Source organism: Carlito syrichta, unplaced genomic scaffold (assembly GCF_000164805.1).
Source record: "Carlito syrichta isolate Samal-C Ts95f unplaced genomic scaffold, Tarsius_syrichta-2.0.1 Scaffold304726, whole genome shotgun sequence".
NCBI lineage: Eukaryota > Metazoa > Chordata > Mammalia > Primates > Tarsiidae > Carlito > Carlito syrichta.
In genome coordinates, this window is record NW_007248822.1 from 1,087,646 (window position 1) to 1,109,004 (window position 21,359).

General features: G+C 38.6%; 1 protein-coding gene across 1 annotated transcript; it reads left to right on the forward strand.

Moving 5' to 3' along the window:
- Positions 1 to 18,619: 18,619 nt before the first annotated feature.
- Positions 18,620 to 19,563, forward strand: LOC103263111 (40S ribosomal protein SA-like). Its single transcript, XM_021713764.1, has one exon. The coding sequence runs from the start codon at positions 18,678 to 18,680 to the stop codon at positions 19,344 to 19,346; it is 669 nt and encodes a 222-aa protein (XP_021569439.1). The 5' UTR covers positions 18,620 to 18,677; the 3' UTR covers positions 19,347 to 19,563.
- The last annotated feature ends 1,796 nt before the right edge of the window (positions 19,564 to 21,359 follow it).

The window sequence follows — 21,359 nt, forward strand, 5'->3', positions numbered from 1 at the left end:
ATTTTTTATTTATTGTAGAGATGAGGTCTCGCCAAGTTGCCCAGGCGAATCTCGAACCGGCGGGCTCAGGCAATCCACTCACCTCAGCCTTCCAAAGGCACGGGATTACAGGCTGAGCCACCGACCCCGGCTGATACTAATTTTTAATATCGATTTTTATCATTAGAGGCAGGGGCTTCTGAAAAGGAAAAGGATTACCTTGCTCAGAAAGTAGTATAGGTAGCATGCCAGGCTGAGCATCTCCGTGGCTGTTCTGTTAGTTCCACTCTTATAACTTCTGAGAGAGACAACTCAAGAAAATCCAGAACACCAAAAATGTGCCGCAGTGTGCTTGGAAGCTATTTGACATACTGGCATCTTCTTTTCTGACCCCCCTGTGCTATTTTAAAGTTCTTGTTCACCAACAAACCACAGAAGAAGAAGAGATGGACACAGGTACAAATTCTGGAGTTCTAAGTTACCTTTTGAGTAACAAATCAATCTACGTGGTTCACCATGAGCCTCCAGTGTTTTCTACTGGGTATGGAACTAACTCTGCTTTCCAGGTGCGTTGGTCTCTTTCCTTAGCATGAGGCTATCCCTAACTAATTATCTTCCCTTGCCTAAGGAGCTGTAGCTGTTTTATTTATTATTTATTTATTTATTATAAAGCTGTGGGGTACGATTCAGGGTTAGGTATACAAACATTGATAATGCAGGTACCCTTGTTGAGGTGTGCCCCTCTCTCCCCTAGCAGTTTCCCTCAACTGCCAATCCCACCCCCCCTTCCATGACAGTTTCCCACTACTTGCCAATCCCTTTCTTATAGTATTATAGTTGTTCAAGGTCCACTTATGTGTGAGAACATATGGAACTCGGTTCTTTGTGATAGATCACTGAGTATGATCAACTCTAAATCCATCCATGTTGCTGCGAAGTCCATATGTTTGCCCTTCTTTGTGGCTGCATGGTATTTCATTGTGTATATGTACCACATTTTAAAAAATCCAGTCCAGCTATTTTGACATTTCTCTTTTCTTTGTCTTCTCCACTTGTTGCTTGGGAAAGGAAAAGCAACTTCCTTCCTTGGGGAACCCTAACCCTTATTTGTAATTCTGTTTTGAAGCTGAGTTCAGTAGGTTTTGTCATGTTGTTGTTCACTTGAACATAAACAGAGGGACCCTCCTCTATGAAGTCTTGAAGAAGAGGGGAGTGTGGCCTGAGGAAATTGACATAGACTGAAAATGCAAAAGCCATTTCAATGTAACTGTTTGTTGCTAATACCTTTCTTCATTCCTTTTGTTGATCAGGTGTTTTTGTTGTTGTTGTTTTTCATGTACCATAGTCTGAGGCTTCTGCGGTTAGGGCTTCTCTCCATGACTGTCTTGGAATTCCCTTGGCCCTTTGGTGAGGGTATCTGGCCTAATCATGACAAGCTGATGAGTTGGCATCTTCCATAGAGTAGAGCAGGGACTGTTGGCTGAGAAAAGTGTGAATCCTGAAACCGAGGACAGAGTTGGCTCATGGAACATTTTATCTGTTCTCTGAGTTTCTTGTCCCAGTACGTCAACAAATTTGTTTTTGCTTAAAGACTTTCCCACACGAATGTCTGCCAAGTTCAGATGACTGCTTTTTTAGATTGATCTTGGTTTTCTTGGAACAAGAGCTGAGATTATATAATCAGCTCTGTTGGTCTCAGAGAGAAAAAGTTGGGTGAGTCTATTTCCCTATACATCAGGCAGTTCTGGGCATAGAAGAAAGAAAGGCCTGAAAACTAGGTGAGTGAGAGTGGGAAGTGGGAGGAAAGAAAGGTTTCACTGAAGTTTACTTTTCTCACTTTATTTGAGCTTCTTTGGGTCACTTGGGGGTAGGGCACTGGGACTGCAACGTCTCATATTGAGATGGACTCTTGCCACACTCTCAGTTGATTTATTAGGCCAGTTTGTTAGAAAAGGGTTTCTAAGTTCTTGATTTCTAGTTTAGGAGAGACATTGCCAGTATACAGAGCAGCCTCAGAATGTACATTCACAGACTAGAATTGTCCTTTCCTCTGAGACGTATAAGACACCCCATTGTGATAATTTCCCTTGCTGGAAACTACAGTCATTCCTCCGTATCCATAGGGCATTCATTTCATAGCCCCGACGAATGCCAAAATGTGGAAAAGCTGAAGTCTCTGATTAAAAATGGTGTAGTATTTGCGTACAACCTACAAACATTCTCCCGTATACTTTAATTGTCTCAGGACTACCTGGAATACCCAATATAATGTAAATGCTGTGTAAATATTTGTTATACTGTGTTGTTCTTTCCTTTGTATTTTTTTCCCAAATATTTTTGGTCTGCAGTTGTGGAACTCGTGGGTATGGAGGACCGACTATACTTTAAGGAAAGAGGCTATAGAAACGCAAGGCATTTGGGGAAGGCATTGGTTGATCTCTGCAAAATGCCATGTGTTTCTGGAGATTGATTTGTGGCCTTACAGGACTGTAGGATGAGAGGAACCTGGAAGTTTATCAGAGATAGGAGTGCAGGGGATCACAGTGACCACTGTGAGTGCTAATTGCAGCATAGGCTTTCAGGGTGGAAAGGGCTGTCCACCATGCCCATATTCAGAGAACAGCACTACCTTAAGAGTTTACTAACTTCTGTCAATAGCAGCCGAGTATCTGGTATCACTGTTGCCATTGGAGGGTGATCCAGTAAACACGCTCCTTTTCTGACTAATTTTATGAAAAAAGACAAGTCACATAGAAATCAAGATGGGCTGGATGCACTGGCTCAACCCTGTAATCCCAGCACTTTGGAAGGCAGAGGCAAGAGGATTGCCTGAACTCAGGGGTTTGAGACCAGCCTGGGAAACTTGGTGAGACCTCATCTCTACAATAAATCAAAAAATAAGCCAGGCATGGAAGCGCATGCCTGTAGTTCCAGCTACTTGGAAGGCTGAGGTGGAAAGATCACCTGAGGCCAGCGGGTCGAGGCTGAGGTGGCCAGGAGCATGCCACAGCACTCCAGCCTGGGTGACAGAGTGAGACTCCAACTCAAATAAATAAATAAATACCAAGATGGCAGCTGTTAGAAGCTTAGCTGTGCAGCAAAAATGGGCATCTCAATGCTAATGTGGTAATACTTGGAATTAGACTGTCCCTCTCGGCCTCAGACAGCGCTGCAGACTGTTCTCTGTGGGGGTCAGCCTTGGAAAACTTCTAGCATGGAGGAGCATGCTCTCCCTGCACGTGACTGGCTCTCAAGAGGACAAAGATGACAAGTACATGCTGAGGTGTATGTGTCTGATTTCTCTCCCAGACTCATCGAATCAGGTAAGTCACTCTATCTCCATGGTGAAAAGTAAGGAGCAGGTCAAAAAAGTCAGAAGTGCTTAGGAGGAAATTCTTCCTCAGAGAAGTTAAAAGAGTGGGAAGATTCTTCCTTATAAGAAGTTTTCTTGGCATTAGATACCAGAATTTTCATAATTGACACCGTCAGCAGTAAGAACATTGTGATTTTTTGGGGGCAGCTTCGGGAGACTATAGACAAACAATGGGAAAGAGAAGGATACTAGTTTCCCTCATCATCATGTTTTGTAGCCTGACTGCCAGGAGTTGCTCTAGTTACATTAGCCCATGAAATTGACGCTTGGGTAGGTTTGGGAGAAAGAGACTGAGGTTATAAAGGACAAGACAAATTTATATCCAGTCACATATCATCAAAGAATGGTGGTTAGTCCATTTGAGACCTTTTTGGGAATACTCATAGTTCATAAAGAATCTGTAACCTAATGGAGAAGACAAAGGCAAGAAAAATAGATATTTGCACATATAAAATTTTATTGTAGTGAGAGTTAAGTCAGGGATTTTGCTAGTGAGTAGGGTTCAAGGGAACATTTATAAAGAAAGCTAATCTTGATCTGCAATGATGAGGAGATGGGGAATGTGGGAACAGCCTTGAGGTTCCAGTCGTGTGGTGAAAACCCATAGACACATGCTGGAGAGTCTCTGATGTCATCCAAGGTTGAACATGAAATATTATGATGTTGCTGCTGCTGCTGCTGTTGATGGAAGGAAGATAAATGTTGTGACAGACGCCCACAAGATTTTTGGCAAGAAATAAGATTCCATTTAGTATGACGCATTTCAAGTGAATGACCTTTAGCATCATGCAGATGTGGCATGTTTTTGGCTCATTGCTAAACTATGGGCTTTGGGGTCTATACAAATGTGGAAGGCATCAGGTTGAAATGCAATATAATATCTCTTGGCCAATGCAATTGACAAAGTGTAAATTGCAACAATTCCCCACATACATGTTGGAAAACAGAAACACCTCCCCCAAATCCCAGAAAGTGCTTTCTCCAAAAAGGGGAAAATGGAGAGAAAAGCATTTAAACATATGATAAAGTCTCCCTACATCACTACTTCTTTTCTTTGAGATCAAATGCATCCTTTCTTTGATGTGATAAGAGGACTCCTTGTGTCCTTATTCACTAAAGCCAAAGTGACTGTGAGGATCAATGAGAAGTGCCCCTTCCCCCAGCTTCTCCTGCTGTTCTAACTCCCAGGGTTATCACCCCAGTGAAGACCTTACTACATCTTCCGGGTTTCTTGTTTTTAGTTTCTGTTCTTTTCTGCATACAACTCAAGGCTCCTGATAAATAAATATTTCCACCATACTTATTCCTCGTATCAGTCGCCAACTTTTAAAAAAATGGCTCTCCATTCTCTGCAAGACGAAATCAAATTCATTAACCCAATTTTCAGAGTGATATATAAGATTGGACATTTATATTTTTTAACTTTAAGTCTCCCATTTCATAACACACATTCTTCGGTAAGCCAAACTGATTTACTCACTGTTTTCTCAAATTGCAAGTTGAACTTTTTACCTCCTAGGTCTTTGTTCATTTTTTCTTTCTTATTCCTTCCCTGCCTTTATCTAAGGAGTTACCATAAGTTTAGCTAAAATCTGCATTCTATTTGAAAATTCTGCTCAACACTCCTCAAGTTATTTTTTTTTGAAAATTATCTGTGCCACTTGTGTGTCCTTGACCATATTTCAAGTATTCTGATGATTTTATGTTCCCATTTATATATCTTAACTCTCCAGCAAGACTCTTGAGGGCAGAAGCCTCTGTGTCCTTTCGATGTTGGCCAAAATTCTTTCACATTATAGATTCCAATGAGTAAGAAAACTCTTCAGAAGAAGAGAAAGTGAAGGAATATGAGGCAAAGGTGAGCAAAGTAGGTTCTTGAGGCCGAAAAGCACTTTTCAATGAAAGAATAATGAAAACATGACATCAAATATAGAGAGTTGCAGCTAAAATTAACTTAGATGGACAATATAGCCTTAAATGAATACACTGGAAAATAAAAAGGTCGATATGACACAAACAAATGGAAAAAAATTCCATGGTCATTGATGGAAGAATCAACATTGTTAAGATGTCCATCCTACCAAAGGCAATCTACAGATTCAACACAATATCCATTAAATTACCAACATCATTCTTCTCAGACTTGGAAACAGCAATACAGAAATTCAGCAATACAGAAATGGAAATATAAATGACCATGAATAGCCAAAAAATTAGCAAAGAAACAAGCAGGAGGCATCACACTTCCAGACTTTAAACTTTATTATACGGCTACAATAATCAAAACAACCTGGTACTGGTACAAGAACAGGAATACAGATTAATGGAACAGGATAGAGATTCCAGAAGCAAAACTTCAATTTCTCATCTTTGACAAAACTTCCACCAGCAACCATTGGGGAGAGGAGATCCCATTCAGCAAATGGGAAAACTGACTGGGAAAACTGGCTGACCACATGCAGAAGAATGAAACAGGACCCCTACCTATCCCCCATACACAAAAATCAACTCCAAATGAATCAAAGGCCTAAAAGTAAAACTTCAAACTTTGTGAATCTTAGAAAATGCAGGAGACACCCTTACAGAAATCAGAATAGGCAACCAATTCCTGATTGGTCCAAAACCTATGCCATAAGAGATAAGATAGATAAGTGGTACCTCATCAAACTGAAAAGCAGCAAACCGAAAGAAGCCATCATGAGAGCATGGAGACAGCCCACAGAATGTGGAAAAATTATTTGTCAACTATATATCCGACAAAGGCCTAACATATCCAGGGTCTACAAGGAACTGAAACGTGCTGAAAGGAAAAAAAGCAAATAACTCCATTAAAAAGTGGGTAACTTGGCAAGACCTCATCTCTATAATAAAATCAAAATGAGCTGAGCGTGGTAGCATGCGCCTGTAGTTCCAGCTACTTGGAAGGCTGAGGCGGAAGGACCGCCGGAGCCCAGTCTGGGTGACAGAGTGAGACTCCAACTCAAAAAAAAAGTGGGTAAAAGACATGAGTAGACATTTCTCAAAATAAGAAATACGGGCAGCCAAGACACATAAAAAAATGCTCAGCCTCAATTATCAGAGAAATGCAAATCAAAACCACACTGAGATACCACCTAACTCTAGTAACAATGGCCATCATCATTAACACAAAAACAACAGATGCTGTCGAGGATGAGGAGAAAAGGGAATGGTTCTACATTGTTGGTGGGAATGCAAAATAGTTCCACCTCTCTGGAAAATAGTGTGGTGGTTCCTTAAAAGAACTAGAAATTGACCTTCCATATGAAGCAATCTGCCTTCTGAGAATATACCTGGAGGAATTTAAAACACTCTACAAAAAAGATACCTGATCACGCATGTTTATTGCAGCAAGTTTACAATTGCAAAAACATAGAACCAACTGTGCTGCTCATCAAAACTGGGCTGGATTTAAAAAATGGTACATATACACAATGGAATATTATGCAGCCATAAAGAAGAACAAATATGGACTTCACAGCCACTTGGATGGATTTAGAGTCTATAATACTCAATGATTTACCACAGAAACAAAGAACTGAGTACCACATGTTCTCACTCATAAGCGGACCTTGAACATTTACCGTAATACTATAAGAAAGGGATTGGCAGTAGCCAGAAACTATCTGGGGTGTGGGTAGGCATATAACATCAATAAGGGTACCTGATCTCAAAACTAGGTGAACTGAGTACCAAAGGAAGGCCCAAATTTTACCTGTGCAATGACCACTTGTATACTTAATCCTGAATTGTACCCCACATCTTTAAAATAAAATAAAATAAAATTTAGAAAAGAACATAAAAAGGCTGAAAACCAAGGGGCTTCTGTTTCTAGAAGTTAGCCAAAGAATCATAAGTTAAAATCAAGGAAAGTAGAAAGAATAAAATAATAAGGATGTGAAAATAGATTAGTAGAATAAAAACAAAACAAAGAACTTCTAAAACTTAAATTTTTTTTATTTGAAAAGACTAATAAAATTGGTAAATCCATTGGTAAAACAATGAGTAGGAAAATAATAACAATAAAATAGTATGTATCAGAAACTAAAAAGATGACATCACTGTAAATCCTGTAGCTAGTAAAAAGATAAAAGTAAAATACTACAGAAATCTTTCGGAAACATATTTTTTCTTTTTTAAAATTTCTATAAATTTAGGCAGTAGAAGTCAGTTCTGATACTTGAATATGATACATAGTGGTGAAATCTGGGATTTTAGTGTACTTTTCACCCAAATAGGGTACATTGTACCATTGGGTAATTTCTCATCTTTCTTCTCTCTCCCCTTATCCCACCTTTCCAAATGTCCAGTATCTATTATTCTGCTCTCTATGTCCATGAGTGCATATCATTTACCTCCCAACTATAAGTGAGAACATGTGGTATTGACTTTCTTAGTTATTTTACTTAAGATAATGGCCTCCAGTTCTATCCATGTTGCTGCAAATGTCAGGATTTAGTTTTTTTTTTTTTTTTTTTTTAATGGCAGTATCATCCGTTGATGGACACTTAGGCTGATTTCATATCTTTGCTATTGTGAATAGTGCTGTGATAAACATAGGAGTGTAGGTATCTTTTTGATATACTGATTTTTTTTCCTTTGGGTACATATCCAGGAGTGGGATTGCTGGCTCAAATGGTAGTTCAATATTTAGTTCTTTGAGAAATCTTTATATTGTTTTCCACAGAGGTTGTACTAACTTAGTGTACAAGCCTTCCCTTTTCTATGCATCCTTGCCAACATCTAAGATATTACAGAAATCTTTACACCAGCAAATTTGAAAATTAAAGGTGAATAGGTTCCTAGATAAATTTTAAACAGTCACAAGAAAAATTAGAAAATCTTGTGTTCTGTAAATATGAATTAAATCAAATTCATAGTTTAAAACTATCTCACAAAGAAAACTCTAATTCAGATGGTTTTGCTGATGAATTTTTCCAAACACAAAAAAGAAATCATATATTCTTGTATAAATTCTTCCAGAGAATAGATGAAGAATAAAGAAGAACCTATTTATTTCATGAGCCACTATCACTTTATTTTTCCTTTATTTCTTTTTAAATTTTGAAATAATTTTGAACTTACAGAGAAGTTACAAAACTAGTACAGAAAGTGTACATATGTTCTTTATTCATCTTTCCTTAAAATTAACAACTTGCATAATCATAGTGCAATTGTCAAAGTAAATTGATTAACATTGGACAATGCTGTCAACTAAGCCACAGCCCTTGTTTGAATTTTACTGGTTTTACCTCTAATGCTCATCTCAATCCAGGATCCCACGTTGCATTAAGTTTTCCTGTCTCTTTAGAATCATCTAATCTGTGGCAGTTCTTCAGGCTTTCCTTGTCATTTATAAACCTGACACTTGATGATTAGTGGTCAGTAATTTTGTAGGATGTTTTTTCAATTTGGTTTGTCTGATGTTTTCTCATGATTGGATTGAGGTTATGCATGTTTGGCAAGAGTATGTCACAGATGTGATATTGTGTCACATCAGGAAGTATGTGATGTTGATATATTTTATTACTGGTGATGGTAACCTTGATCACTTGGTTACAATGGAGTAAGCTAGGTTTCCCCATCACAAAAAAATTCTATTTTTTTTCTCTGTAGTTGGTAGATATCTTGGGGAGGGAGGGATACTTTGAGGCTATGAAATATCCTGATTCTCCTCAAACTTTTGCCCATTGGTGAAATGATGTTTAAGATGTCTACACAGAAAATTATAAACTGTCAATGAGAAAATTCAAAGAATGCATCAAAAGACTCTATTTTAAAGATGTCTGTTATTTTTCAATTGGCCAATAGGTTTAATTTCAGTCAAAATTCCTTACAGATTTTTTTTTGGTGAAACTTGATAAGCCAATTTTCAAATTTAGATGGAAAAACAAAAGCCAAGAATAGCCAAGTTGTTCCTGAAGAAGATGAATAGTGTAAGAGAACTTGCTCTATTGCATATAAAGACATATGATACATAGTGGTGAAATGTGGTAATGGTGCCATGGAAGATAAATAAATGGAACAGAATAGAAGGCACAGACTTATTCATGCACAGAGACAGATTTATTTATTTATTTATTTATGACTTAATTCTTGACCAAGATGGTCTTTTCAATGATTGGTACTAGATCAATTTCATAAACACTTGGAATCAGTGAAACTGAATCCCCTGCCTCATATTAGACAAAAAAAATTAATTCCAGGTAACTTACATGTCTGTATGTGAAAGGCAAAACAATAAAACTTCCAGAAAATAATATAGTATCTTTCCTTGTCCTCGAGGGTAGAGGAAGATTTATTAAGTAGACTATAAAAAGTCCTGACTATAGAGGAAAAGACTGACACATTGGATCACTTTAAAATGAAAACTTTTCTTCATCTACAGATTCCCCTAAAAGGGTGTAAAAACAAACCGCAGAGCAGGATAAGATATCTGCAATACATGTAGTACTGGTAGGAATGTCAACTGTCATAAACACTTTAAGAAACAGTTTAGTATTTTCTATTGAAGTTCAACATATGAATACCCTATGGCCCAGCAATTCCACTCCTAGTTATACACTCAATGGAAACGTTTGCCATATGCACTGATAGGCAAGGATGTTCACAATAGCATTATTCACAATAAACTTAGACTAGAAACACCCCAGTTAACAATCAACACTAAAACAGATACACGAATTATGATCTATTCATACGCTTTATGAAATGACAAAGAAAAGAAGCAAGCTACAGCTACATGCAACAATATGGATGAACCTTGCAGACATATTATTGGATGAGCTCTACACCTGGAGCCCATGAAGACAACCTGTTACCTGTATTTTTCTCTCACTGCCTCCAACCTTGATGAGACTAGGGACCTGCAGAAGTTGCTGACACCCTTTGGCATGGAGCTGCACATACATCTGGCCCAGAACTGGAAGAAGCTGAAGGAGCAGGTTTGGTAGGAGCTGAAGGAGGGAGACCTGGCTGCTGTCCCAGGCCACCAAGGGAGCCAACAGATCAGTGTTAGTGTGCAGGGGTTGTAACTGCACCTGATGCCCTACAGAGACTTTCATAGATGAATGGCTACTGTTTTATGCCTGCTTTCTGAATCTCGAGCAAATTTCTCTTGCGAGCATCCCTAACTGGAAACATGTGGGCATTCTGGGAAATGTAGTTCCAGCTTAGCGAATTGGACCCAGTTTAAGTCACCACAAGAGTGGCTCGCCTTGGGGAAGACAGCAGGAGAGAGACTGGGAAAAGGCTTGAAGGAGACATCTGGTATGCTGACAGTATTCTATTTCTTTGCCCAAGTGGTGGTTACATGGGGCATCTTTTGTGAAACTTCATTTGGAGATAGATTTACATTTTGTACATCTTTCTTTACCTATTTTATATACCCTCATGTACACACATGCACACACACATACAAACACATTCACACACACACGGTTAAAAAAAAGAGTATAGGTTTTGAAGTCAAAAGGCATAGCTCCAAATACTGAATCTGCCAATTCCTAACTGTGTGAGTCTGGGAAAATTATGTAATTATTAGTAATGTGTGAATAATACTATTTTCTACCTCATAGGTTTTGTGAGCTTTAAATGAGATGATTATCTTAGCACTGTGTCTGGCATATGACAAATATACAGAAAAGGTTTGTTTTAAGTGTTGTTCTAAACACATTGCTAGAGTATGTGACAATGTATCTTAAAATGTATTTATAATATATCTTATAATATGTATAAATATAATGATATATGGTAACAATAATAACTAACTTTTTGAGCAATTTTTCATTCATTCATTCACTCATAGAAATCTCATAAGAATCCTTTGATGTGGATTCTATTATTCCCTCTATTATAAAGATGAATAAAATGAGTGTAAAGAGGTTAAATAATGGTCCCAAGGTCACACAGCTTGTGAGTGGTGGGGCTGTGGGCCGAGGGCCGAGGAAGTAAGTATACCTGAACAGGTAGATAAGCTCACGTAAGCAATGTACATTAGTCAGAACTGTTTTAGTTGGAATTCAGAGAAATCGGACTCCACCTGTTATTTTAGGAAAAGTGGATAATTTAGAGGAAGATATTTGGAATGTTTGCCATAACTATGGGAAAGACAAATACGCAGTGACGCCCGGGTGCACTGAAACCAAGACGTCAAAGATCCTAGGCCTCTCTTTCTCACAGGCGTCTTCTCTGCTTGTTTCTATGTTGCTTCCATAATTCCTGCCTACTACAAATGAGCTTTCCCCACTTATCAGGAACTCCTGGGTCTTTCATTCTGTGTTCCCAATCCCCATAGACAGGCTGATTCTCTCCCCTTACTTCTGGGATACGAATTTGGGGTACGCACTGATTAGTCTAGTTGGGCTGGTCATCAGTCTGTGCCCATGGCTAGAGGAGCAGAAGCATATACACAGACATGGCTTGTGAATGGGGCCATTCCCGTCATGAGTTGTAGGACTGCAAAGACTGGTGTCTACTGGGCATGCTATGGAAAATAAAACCAAATAACAAAATGCATGGACTGCCCTGGTATAAAGCTTAGATCTGCGAGAAAAGTGTCATTCTTTATCTGTGTTCCAGGACTTTCATTTTAATGTTTCCTGGTAGGCAAAAATATAAGGATCAACCAGATCAAGAGTGAAAGACAGACTGTAGCTGTATTACTTTGCTGAATCATATTCTAATGTTGAATATCTAATAAGCAAAGGAGAAAAGTAGACACCAAAGAGTCCACAATCATTCTGGAAAATAGGTTTTGAAAATGAATGTGCCCATAAACTGCAGAAAGCCTTCCTTTCCAGTTACTGATATCATATAGCATCTCTAAAAAATTAAGGGAGGTAGAATAACAACCTATGACCATTCTTGGACACTTTGCCAAGTGATTTTGCAAAACTATTTAGGGAACTTATTACAATTAATCTTTAAATTGAAGGCTCTTCTTGTGTGTGGCTAAAATATCAGTTTCCTGAAACTTCAAGTTCCAACGGGAAAAGAATTCAGTTTGGGTTGCGGGTCAACTTTGGGGTATCTGATGAATGAAGGCAGAATGATGTCACAGTGAAGCATGCTTATTTCAGGAAAAAAACCTGCCGCATTTCCCAGAATATTTGCTAGGGAAAGGTGGAAGGAAAAGAGAGAACTACCCACACAAAATCCTGCTGGTTTATTCCTCATATTCTATTACAATGCCTAAAAGATGATTTATAACCATGACATTTCACATCAGAGATTTACTTGTAATCAACTTGTGATGATTCAGGGCAAAAAGAGAGACATAATTTAAAAATTATTCCTACTTGGCCTTGAAACCGGGTCTGTAATTTTTTTTTTTTTTTTTTTGAGAGGAGGTCTTGCTATGCTGCCCAGGCTGGTCCTGAACTCCTGGGCTCAAGCAATCCTCCCAGCTCGACTTCCTAAAGTGTTGGCATTACAGGCGTGAGCCACTAGGCCCACCCCGGTCTGCAATTTAACACGTATGTAGCATGCCATGTAAGCTATTCTGTATTTTTGAAAGTTAAAATTTATTTAGCTAATCCATTTATATTAGTATATAGAAGCTACTTCATTCTTTTTGATGACTGAAGAGTCTTTCAGAATATTTGAATATATGGACTATCATAATTAACCAGAAACCTGTTAGGATATTTTGTTTATGTTCAATCATTTGTTACAGCAAACAATACTAAATGAATATCCCTATGTACATTCTGTGAGGCTGACCCTCTAAAATGGAATTTATTCATAAAAATTGTGCATTTATTCTGTGTTTAAACTTTAGTCACCTTCAAAGTACTCTCCGTTGGATGCAGCACACCTATCAAGACATTTTTTTCCTCTGCTCAAAACAGTTTAAGAACTTGTCAGTTTGGATGCCTTTTAGTGTTTCTGCTGTTTTTTGTTTCATCTCTTCCACATCCACAAAACCTTTCCCTTTTAAGACTTTTTTCATTTGGGGAAACAAAAAAGAAGTTGCTTGGGCCAAGATCTGGCGAATAGGGAGGGTGGGGCATGGGAGTTACGCCCTTTTTGGTCAAAAACCGTGGAACACGCAGTGTAGAGTGGGCAGGTACATTTTCATGGTGGAAAAACTAGTCACCTGCTTGCCACAACTCAGCATGTTTCATCGACAAATCTTGATGAAACCTTCTCAAAAGTTCCAGATAAAAACTGATGGGTTTCTAGAACACTTACCTAGTGGAGGAAGCCTGTACTATCAGGCGCCTGCCCTCCAAAAGATAAGTCTGGTTTATTTTGTATCCTTGCACATATTTTGCCCATATATATTTTGCAGCATAAAGTTATGGAAATAGAATTGCTTTATCAAAGTGTATGTGTATTTTTAGTTTGAGTAAATTGGCTTTCCATAGAAGTTTTATCATTAACATCTGCTCTAGTACTGTGTATTCACACCCTGGTTAGCATAATGTGTTACCAAATTTGTTTATCATTATCAATATGCTGGATTAAAAAAAGTATCTCAGGATGGTTTTCATTTCTTTGGGTGAAGTTGAGCATACTTTCATGTGTTTAAAAGCCATTTGAATTTCTTTTCTGTGAACTGTTCATTTGTAACTTCTGTCCAATGTTCTGTTTGGTTCTTTTTAATTGATTTGTAGAAGTTCTTTTTATATTAAGTATATTAACCTGATACAATAAAACACGTTGAAATTTACAAAAAAAACTGTTCATGGTTTGTGTTTTCATTTTGTTTATGGTGTTGTGTTACTGTGCATAGTTTACAAATTTTATGTAGTTGGATTTTTTTTATGGTTTCTTTATTCAGAAATAATAAAAAGTTCCTCAGTAGTTTATATTAGTTTAGTTAAAATTTCAGTTTTTTACATTTAAATTTTTGATCCATCTGAAATTAATTTTGTTGTAATGCATGAGATTGATACCCAGTTTAATTCATTTCCAACTGTAATCCAGTTATATCAATAAGTATTGAATAGGCAATTTTTCCCCCTGACATAAAATGGAATTTGTAATAGATTGGTCCCATTCTACTTATTGTAGACTATTGCTAGACTTTCTATAATATTTCCATTATATTTTATAACTCTTGTCTATATATGAATCAAAATTATGCTATAGTTGGCTGAATAATGCCCTCCTCCCCTACCCACCCCAAAATATCCCCATTCTAATCCCTAGCACCTAGAAATATGTTACATTAAATAGCAAAAGGGATTTTGTAGTATGATTAAATTAAAAATCTGGAAGTTTTCTTAGGTTACCTGAATGGACAAAATCAAATTATGTGAGTCTTTAAAATCAGAGAAGGTTTGCATTCTGTGTTCAGAGTGAAAGGGAGATATGACTACAGAAAAACTTCAGAGAAATGTCACATTGTTGGCTTCAAAGATGAAGGCATGGCGCCATAAGCAATGACCTCTGGGAAGCAGATGAGGCAAGGACTTAGATTCTCCTCTAGAACCTCTAGAAGGGAATGCAGCCCTGCCACACCTTGTTTTTAGCCGGTGAGACTCATTTCAGACTTCTGTCCTCCAGAACTATAAGATAATAAATTTGTAATGATCAAAGTTTCAATCCATTAACAAGAAATATCCATCCTAAGCATATATGCATCCAACATAGGAGCACCAACCTTCATAAAGCAACTTCTAGGTAAACTTAAAAAAGACACTGACTCTAACACTATCATATCTGGGGACTTAAATACCCCACTCACGACCCTAGACAGATCACCAAGACAAAAAATCAACAAGGTGACTCAGAACCTCAAAGTGACGCTTGACCAAATGGACTTAATTAATACCTACAGAACAATCCACCCAACAACCATGGAATATGCATTCTACTCATCATCACATGGAACGTACTGTAAGACTGACCACAACCTCGACCATAAATCAAGCATAAACAAATTTCACAAGATTGAAATCCTGCCATGCACCTTCTCAGACTAGTGGAATAAAGATAAATATCAACAACAACAAAGTTCCCCCAAAACCCACAAAGTCATGGATACTAGACAGGATGATGCTAAGCAACTCCTGGGTCAACATGGAAATCAAAACAAAGATTAAAAGATACCTGGAAACAAAAGAAAATGAAGAAACATTTTTCCAAAACCTCTGGGATGCCATGAAAACAGTGTTAAGAGGGGAATTCATATCTTTACAAGCACACGTGAAGAAAATGGAAAGATCACAAGTTAACAGTCTAACAAATCACCTAAGGGAGCTGGAAAAGCAGGACCACCAAAACCCTAACTTCAGCAGAAGAATCCAGATCACCAAAATAAAAATCCAAATTAGGGACATAGAAGACAAAAAGATAATACAAAAAATTAATGAAACAAAAAGGTTGCTCTTGAAGGATAAACAAGACTGATGGTCCCCTAGAGAGACTGACCAAGAAAGAAAAAGCCCAAATAAACACAATCAGAAATGCAAAAAGTCAAGCCACAACTGACCCCGAATAAATACAAAAGATTATCAGAGACCATTATGTACACTTATATGGAAACAAACTTGAAAACCTAAAGGAAATGGAGGACTTTCTGACATCACACAACCTCCCCAAGTTGAAACAAGAAGAAATCGAGACCCTAAATAGACCAATAACAATCCAGGAAATTGACTATGTTATAAGAAAACTACCTACAAAAAAAACTACCTACAATCTGGTCCAGGGCTTTCCAACAGAATTCTACAAAACATACAATCCTACTGAAAGTATTCCAGGCAATTGAGAAAGATAGAACTCTCCCCAAGTCATTTTACTAAGCTAACATCACATTGATACCCAAACCAGGTAAAGATCCAACAAAGAAGGAGAACTACAGACCAATATTCTTGATGAATATTTATGCTGAAATTCTCAACAAGATCCTAGCAAATTGGATTCAATAACACATCTCAAAAATAATCCACTATGACCAAGAAGGTTTCATCCCCAGGATGCAGGGCTGGTTCAACATTCGCAAGACCATGAATGTAATTAAATACATCAACAGATGTAAAAACAAAAACCACATGATTATATCATTAGATAAGGAAAAAGCTTTTGATAAAATCCAGTACCCCTTCTTGATAAAAACCCTTGAACATCTAGGCAGAGATGGACCATACCTCAAAATAATAAGAGCCATCTACGAGAAACCCACAGCCAGCATACTGTTAAACAGGCAGAAATTGGAACCATTTCCCCTGAAAACTGGAACAAGACAAGGATGCCCACTCTCATCCCCTTTTCAACATAGTCTTGGAAGTCCTAGCTAGAGCAATCAGAAGAGGAAAGGAGATCAGTGGTATTCAAACAGGAAAAGAGGAAGTCAAGTTATCCCTCTGTGCAGACGACATAAATTCTATACCTCAAAAATCCAAGGGAATCTGTCACAAACCTTCTGGCACTAATTAAGGATTTTGACAGTCTCAGGGTATAAAATAAATGTGCAAAAGACAGTTGCATTTCTATATACCAACAATAAACAAACAGAAACCCAAATAAAAAAGCACAATCCCCTTCACAATAGCCAGAAAAGAAAATCAAATACCTTGACATATTCTTAATCAGAGATAATGAAAACTACCAAACATTGCACAAAGAAATCAAAGATGACACAAACAAATGGAAAAATATTCCACGTTCATGGGTTGGAAGAATCAACATTGTTAAGATGTCCATCCTACCCAAGGCAATCTACAGATTTAACGCAATACCCATTAAATTGCCAGCAGCATTCTTCTCAGAACTGGAAACGACAATACAGGAATTCATATGGAAACATACATGACCATGAATCGCCAAAACAATCCTCAGCAACAAAAGACAAAACAGGAGTTATCACACTCCCAGACTTTAAACTCTATTATAAAACTACAATACTCAAAACAGCCTGGTATTGGGACAAGAACAGGCACATAGACCAATGGAACAGGATGGAGATTCCAGAAGCAAAACCTCAATTTCTCAACCAACTCATTTTTGACAAAGCCTCCACACCAACGACTTGGGAGAGGAGAACCTATTCAGTAAATGGTGCTGGGAAAACTGGATGACCACATGCAGAAGATTAAAACAAGATCCCTACCTATCACCATAAACAAAAATCAACTCTAAATGAATCAAAGACCTAAACGTAAAACCTCAAACTATAAGAATCTTAGAAAATGCAGGAGTCACCCTTATGGAAATTGGAACTGGCAACCAATCCCTGATCAAAACCCCAAGTGACCATGCCATAAGAGATAAGATAGACAAGTGGGACCTCATCAAAGTGACAAGCTTCTGCAAAGCCAAAGAAGCCATCAGGAGATGGGGGAGGCAGCCCACAGACTGGGAGAAAATATTTGCCAACTGTATGTCTGACAAGGACCTAACATCTAGGATCTACAAGGAACTCAAACCTGCCGAAAAGAAAAAAACAAACAGCACTATTACAAAGTGGGCAAAAGATATAAATAGACACTTCTCAAAAGAAGACATATAAGTGGCCAACAGGTACATGAAAAAATGCTCAGCCTCACTAGTCATCAAAGAAATGCAAATTAAAACCACACTGAGATACTACCTAACTTCAGTCTGGATGGCTATGATCAATAACTCAAAAAACAATAGACGCTGGAGAGGATGTGGCGAAAAAGAAACACTTCTACACTGTTGGTGGGAGTGTAAACTAGTATGGGCTCTGTGGAAAACAGCGTAGCAATTTCTAAAAGATCTAAAAACTGACTTTCCACACAATCCCGCAATTCCCTTACTGGAAATATACCCGGAAGAACTCAAATCACTCTATAAAAAAGATACCTGCACATGTATGTTTATCGCAGCATTATTCACAGTAGCAAGAACATGGAACCATCAAAAGAGAACAGGGTAAAAAATATGTGGTACATACCCACGATAGAGTATTACACAGCCACAAGGAAGGACAAAATCATGAACTTCACAGCAACCTGGATGGACTTAGCGTCTCTAATACTGGGTGATCTTTCACAGAAACAAAGAACTGAGTATCACATGTTTGCGCTCATGAGTGGACCTTGAACAACTGTCATAATGCTGTAAGAAAAGGATTGGCAGTAGGGGGAAACTGCCAGGAGGGGGGCGGGGAAGCCAGATTGGCAGTAGTGGGAATCTGCCTGGGGCAAGGGGAGACACCTCAAAAACAAGGGTACCTGCATAATGAACATTTGTATACCTCACCCAGAATTGTACCCCACATCTTTAAAATAAAAAAATTAAAAGGAAAAAAAGAGCTTTCCACGCTACCCGCAGAGGGGTCCATACGGCGTTGTTCTCAATTCCCGTTGTAATTTAAAGGGAAACTTTCACAATGTCCGGAGCCCTTGACGTCCTGCAAATGAAGGAGGAAGATGGCCTCAAATTCCTTTCAGCAGGCACCTACTTAGGTGGCACCAACCTTGACTTCCAAATGGAACAGTACATCTATAAAAGGAAGAGTGATGGCACCTACATTACAAATCTGAAGAGGACCTGGGAGAAGCTTCTGCTTGCAGCTCGTGCCATTGTTGCCATTGAAAACCCTGCTCATGTCAGTGCTATATCTTCCAGGAATACTGGCCAGTGGGTTGTGCCGAAGTTTGCTGCTGCCACTGGAGCCACTCCTATTGCTGGCCGCTTTACTCCTGGAACCTTCACCAACCAGATCCAGGCAGCCTGCTGGGAATCCGTTCTGCTGGTGGTTACTGATCCCAGGGCTGACCACCAGCCTCTCACAGAGGCATCTGATGTTAACCTGCCCACCACTGCTCTGTGTAACACAGACTCTCCTCTGCGCCATGTGGACCTTGCCATCCCGTGCAACAATAAGGGAGCTCACTCATTGGGCTCGATGTGGTGGATGGTGGCTCGGGAAGTTCTGCGCATGCGTGGCTCCATCTCCCGTGAACACCCGTGGGAGGTTATGCCTGGTCTCTACTTCTACAGAGATCCCCCGAAGAGATTGAAAAGGAAGAGCAGGCTGCTGCTGAAAAAGCTGTGACCAAAGAAGAATTTCAGGGTGAATGGACTGCTCCAGCTCCTGAGTTCACTGCTACTCAGCCTGAGGCTGCAGACTGGTCTGAAAGTGTGCAGGTGCCCTCTGTGCCAATTCAGCAGTTTCCTACTGAAGACTGGAGCCCTCAGCCTGCCACAGAAGACTGATCTGCAGCTCCCCCTGCTTAGGCCACTGAGTGGGTAGGGACAACCACTCAGAGGTATTAAGCAACACGGAAAAAAGGTTGGCGGAAAATAAACTTCAGTTTCTTTTTTTTTTTTTTGAGTTGGAGTCTCACTCTGTCGCCCAGACTGGAGCGCAGTGGCCGCTCCCGGCCACCGCAGCCTCGACCTGCTGGGCTCCGGCGATCCTTCTGCCTCAGCCTTTCGAGTAGTCGGAATTACAGGCAGGCGCTACCACGCCCCGCTGATTTTTTGATTTATTGTAGAGATGAGGTCTCGCTGCCCAGGCGGGTCTCGAACCCACGGGCTCAGGCGATCCCCTCACCTCAGCCTCCCAAAGGGCGGAATTACAGTCTGAGCCACCTAACCCAGCCCATAAACTTTAGTTTCTAAGGAGAAAAAAAAAAAAAAGAAAAAACAGGAAAAAAGGTAAGCTACAAGAACAAATAATGAAAAAATAAATACATTTGTCTTATTTGAGTTTGTGGTAATTTGTTACGGAAGCAAGATGCAACTAATACATGTGCTATTTTAATAATGTTTTAATATCAGGTAAAGCTAGTGCACCTTTATCTCATAACTTATTTTTCCTCTGACTTGTCTTGCCTATTCTTGTTTATTTTTCCATTTGAATTTTAAAGTCAGCTTATGTAGTCCTCTCCTCCCCCGTCCCCCCAAAACATGTTTACATTTTGAGTTGAGATTTTATTGAATTTATATTAATTAAGAAAATGCTGTCTTTGTTATTTTTCTTCTCGTTCAAAAACTTGGTGTGATTTTTTTTCGTCTTTTTTCCCTTGCTTTCTCCCTCACTAGTTTTGTAAACATCCTCACTAGTTTGTCAACATCTTTCTTTTAAAGATTATTTCTAGATATTTTTTCTTTTCATTTGTTACTTAATTGTGGTTTTTTCTTTAAACATACCTTCCAGTGATTTTTGTTTGTATGTAGGGAGGCTAAAGATCATGTTCATTTTGCATGCACATTAACCTTACGAATTATTATTTGAATTAAGTTTTCCATTGATTCTCTTCTTCCTCTTAAGTGCATAATCACAACTCTTGAAAATAAGATAATTTTACCTCTTTTTTGAACTTTTGTATTTCTAACAATGTTTCTTTTGACTCATTCCTCCAAAACTGTGTGGGGAAAAAAGTGGTGAAAGTGCATCTCCTTTTCTTGTTCCTAAATTTAATGGAGGATGCTTTTTTCCCCCTCATATGTGATGCTAAATTGTGGGTAAGCATAGATATATTTGATCATCTTAAAGGATCTGACTTCTGAAGGATATGACCAGTTGTGTATCAAAACATATTTTCACTTTTCTCCTGGGAACAGAGGTAGAGAGACTATGTACCCCAGCCTCATCTGCAGTCAGGTTTGGCGTTGTTGCTAAGTTCTCTCCAAGAAACCACAAGCAAAAATGGTATGTGTGACTTTCACATTTGTCCTATAAAAACCTCCCTCAGTTTCTCCAAACTCTTTCCCCTTCTGGCTGGCTGGCTGCAGGCAATGATGAGGTCCTAGGGGATTGCAAATTCGCAAATGGAAGGAGTCTGGGACTTTTAGTGATGGTATGGAGGAGAGCTGTTGCCAATCAAGAACATTCATCCTGTGCTAGTACATGAAGTATAAATAGGCTTTTATTATAATATGGCCATTGTCATTCAGATACACTTGTTAGAATAATCTAGATGACCCCAATTAGTAAACCTTCTCTTTCTATTTTGCTAAAAACTTTTTATCAGTCTGCAATAAATGCCGAATTATATAAAATTGCTTTTCAGCATCTACAAGATTATAAAATTATTTTTTTCTTTATTGTATCGATACGGTT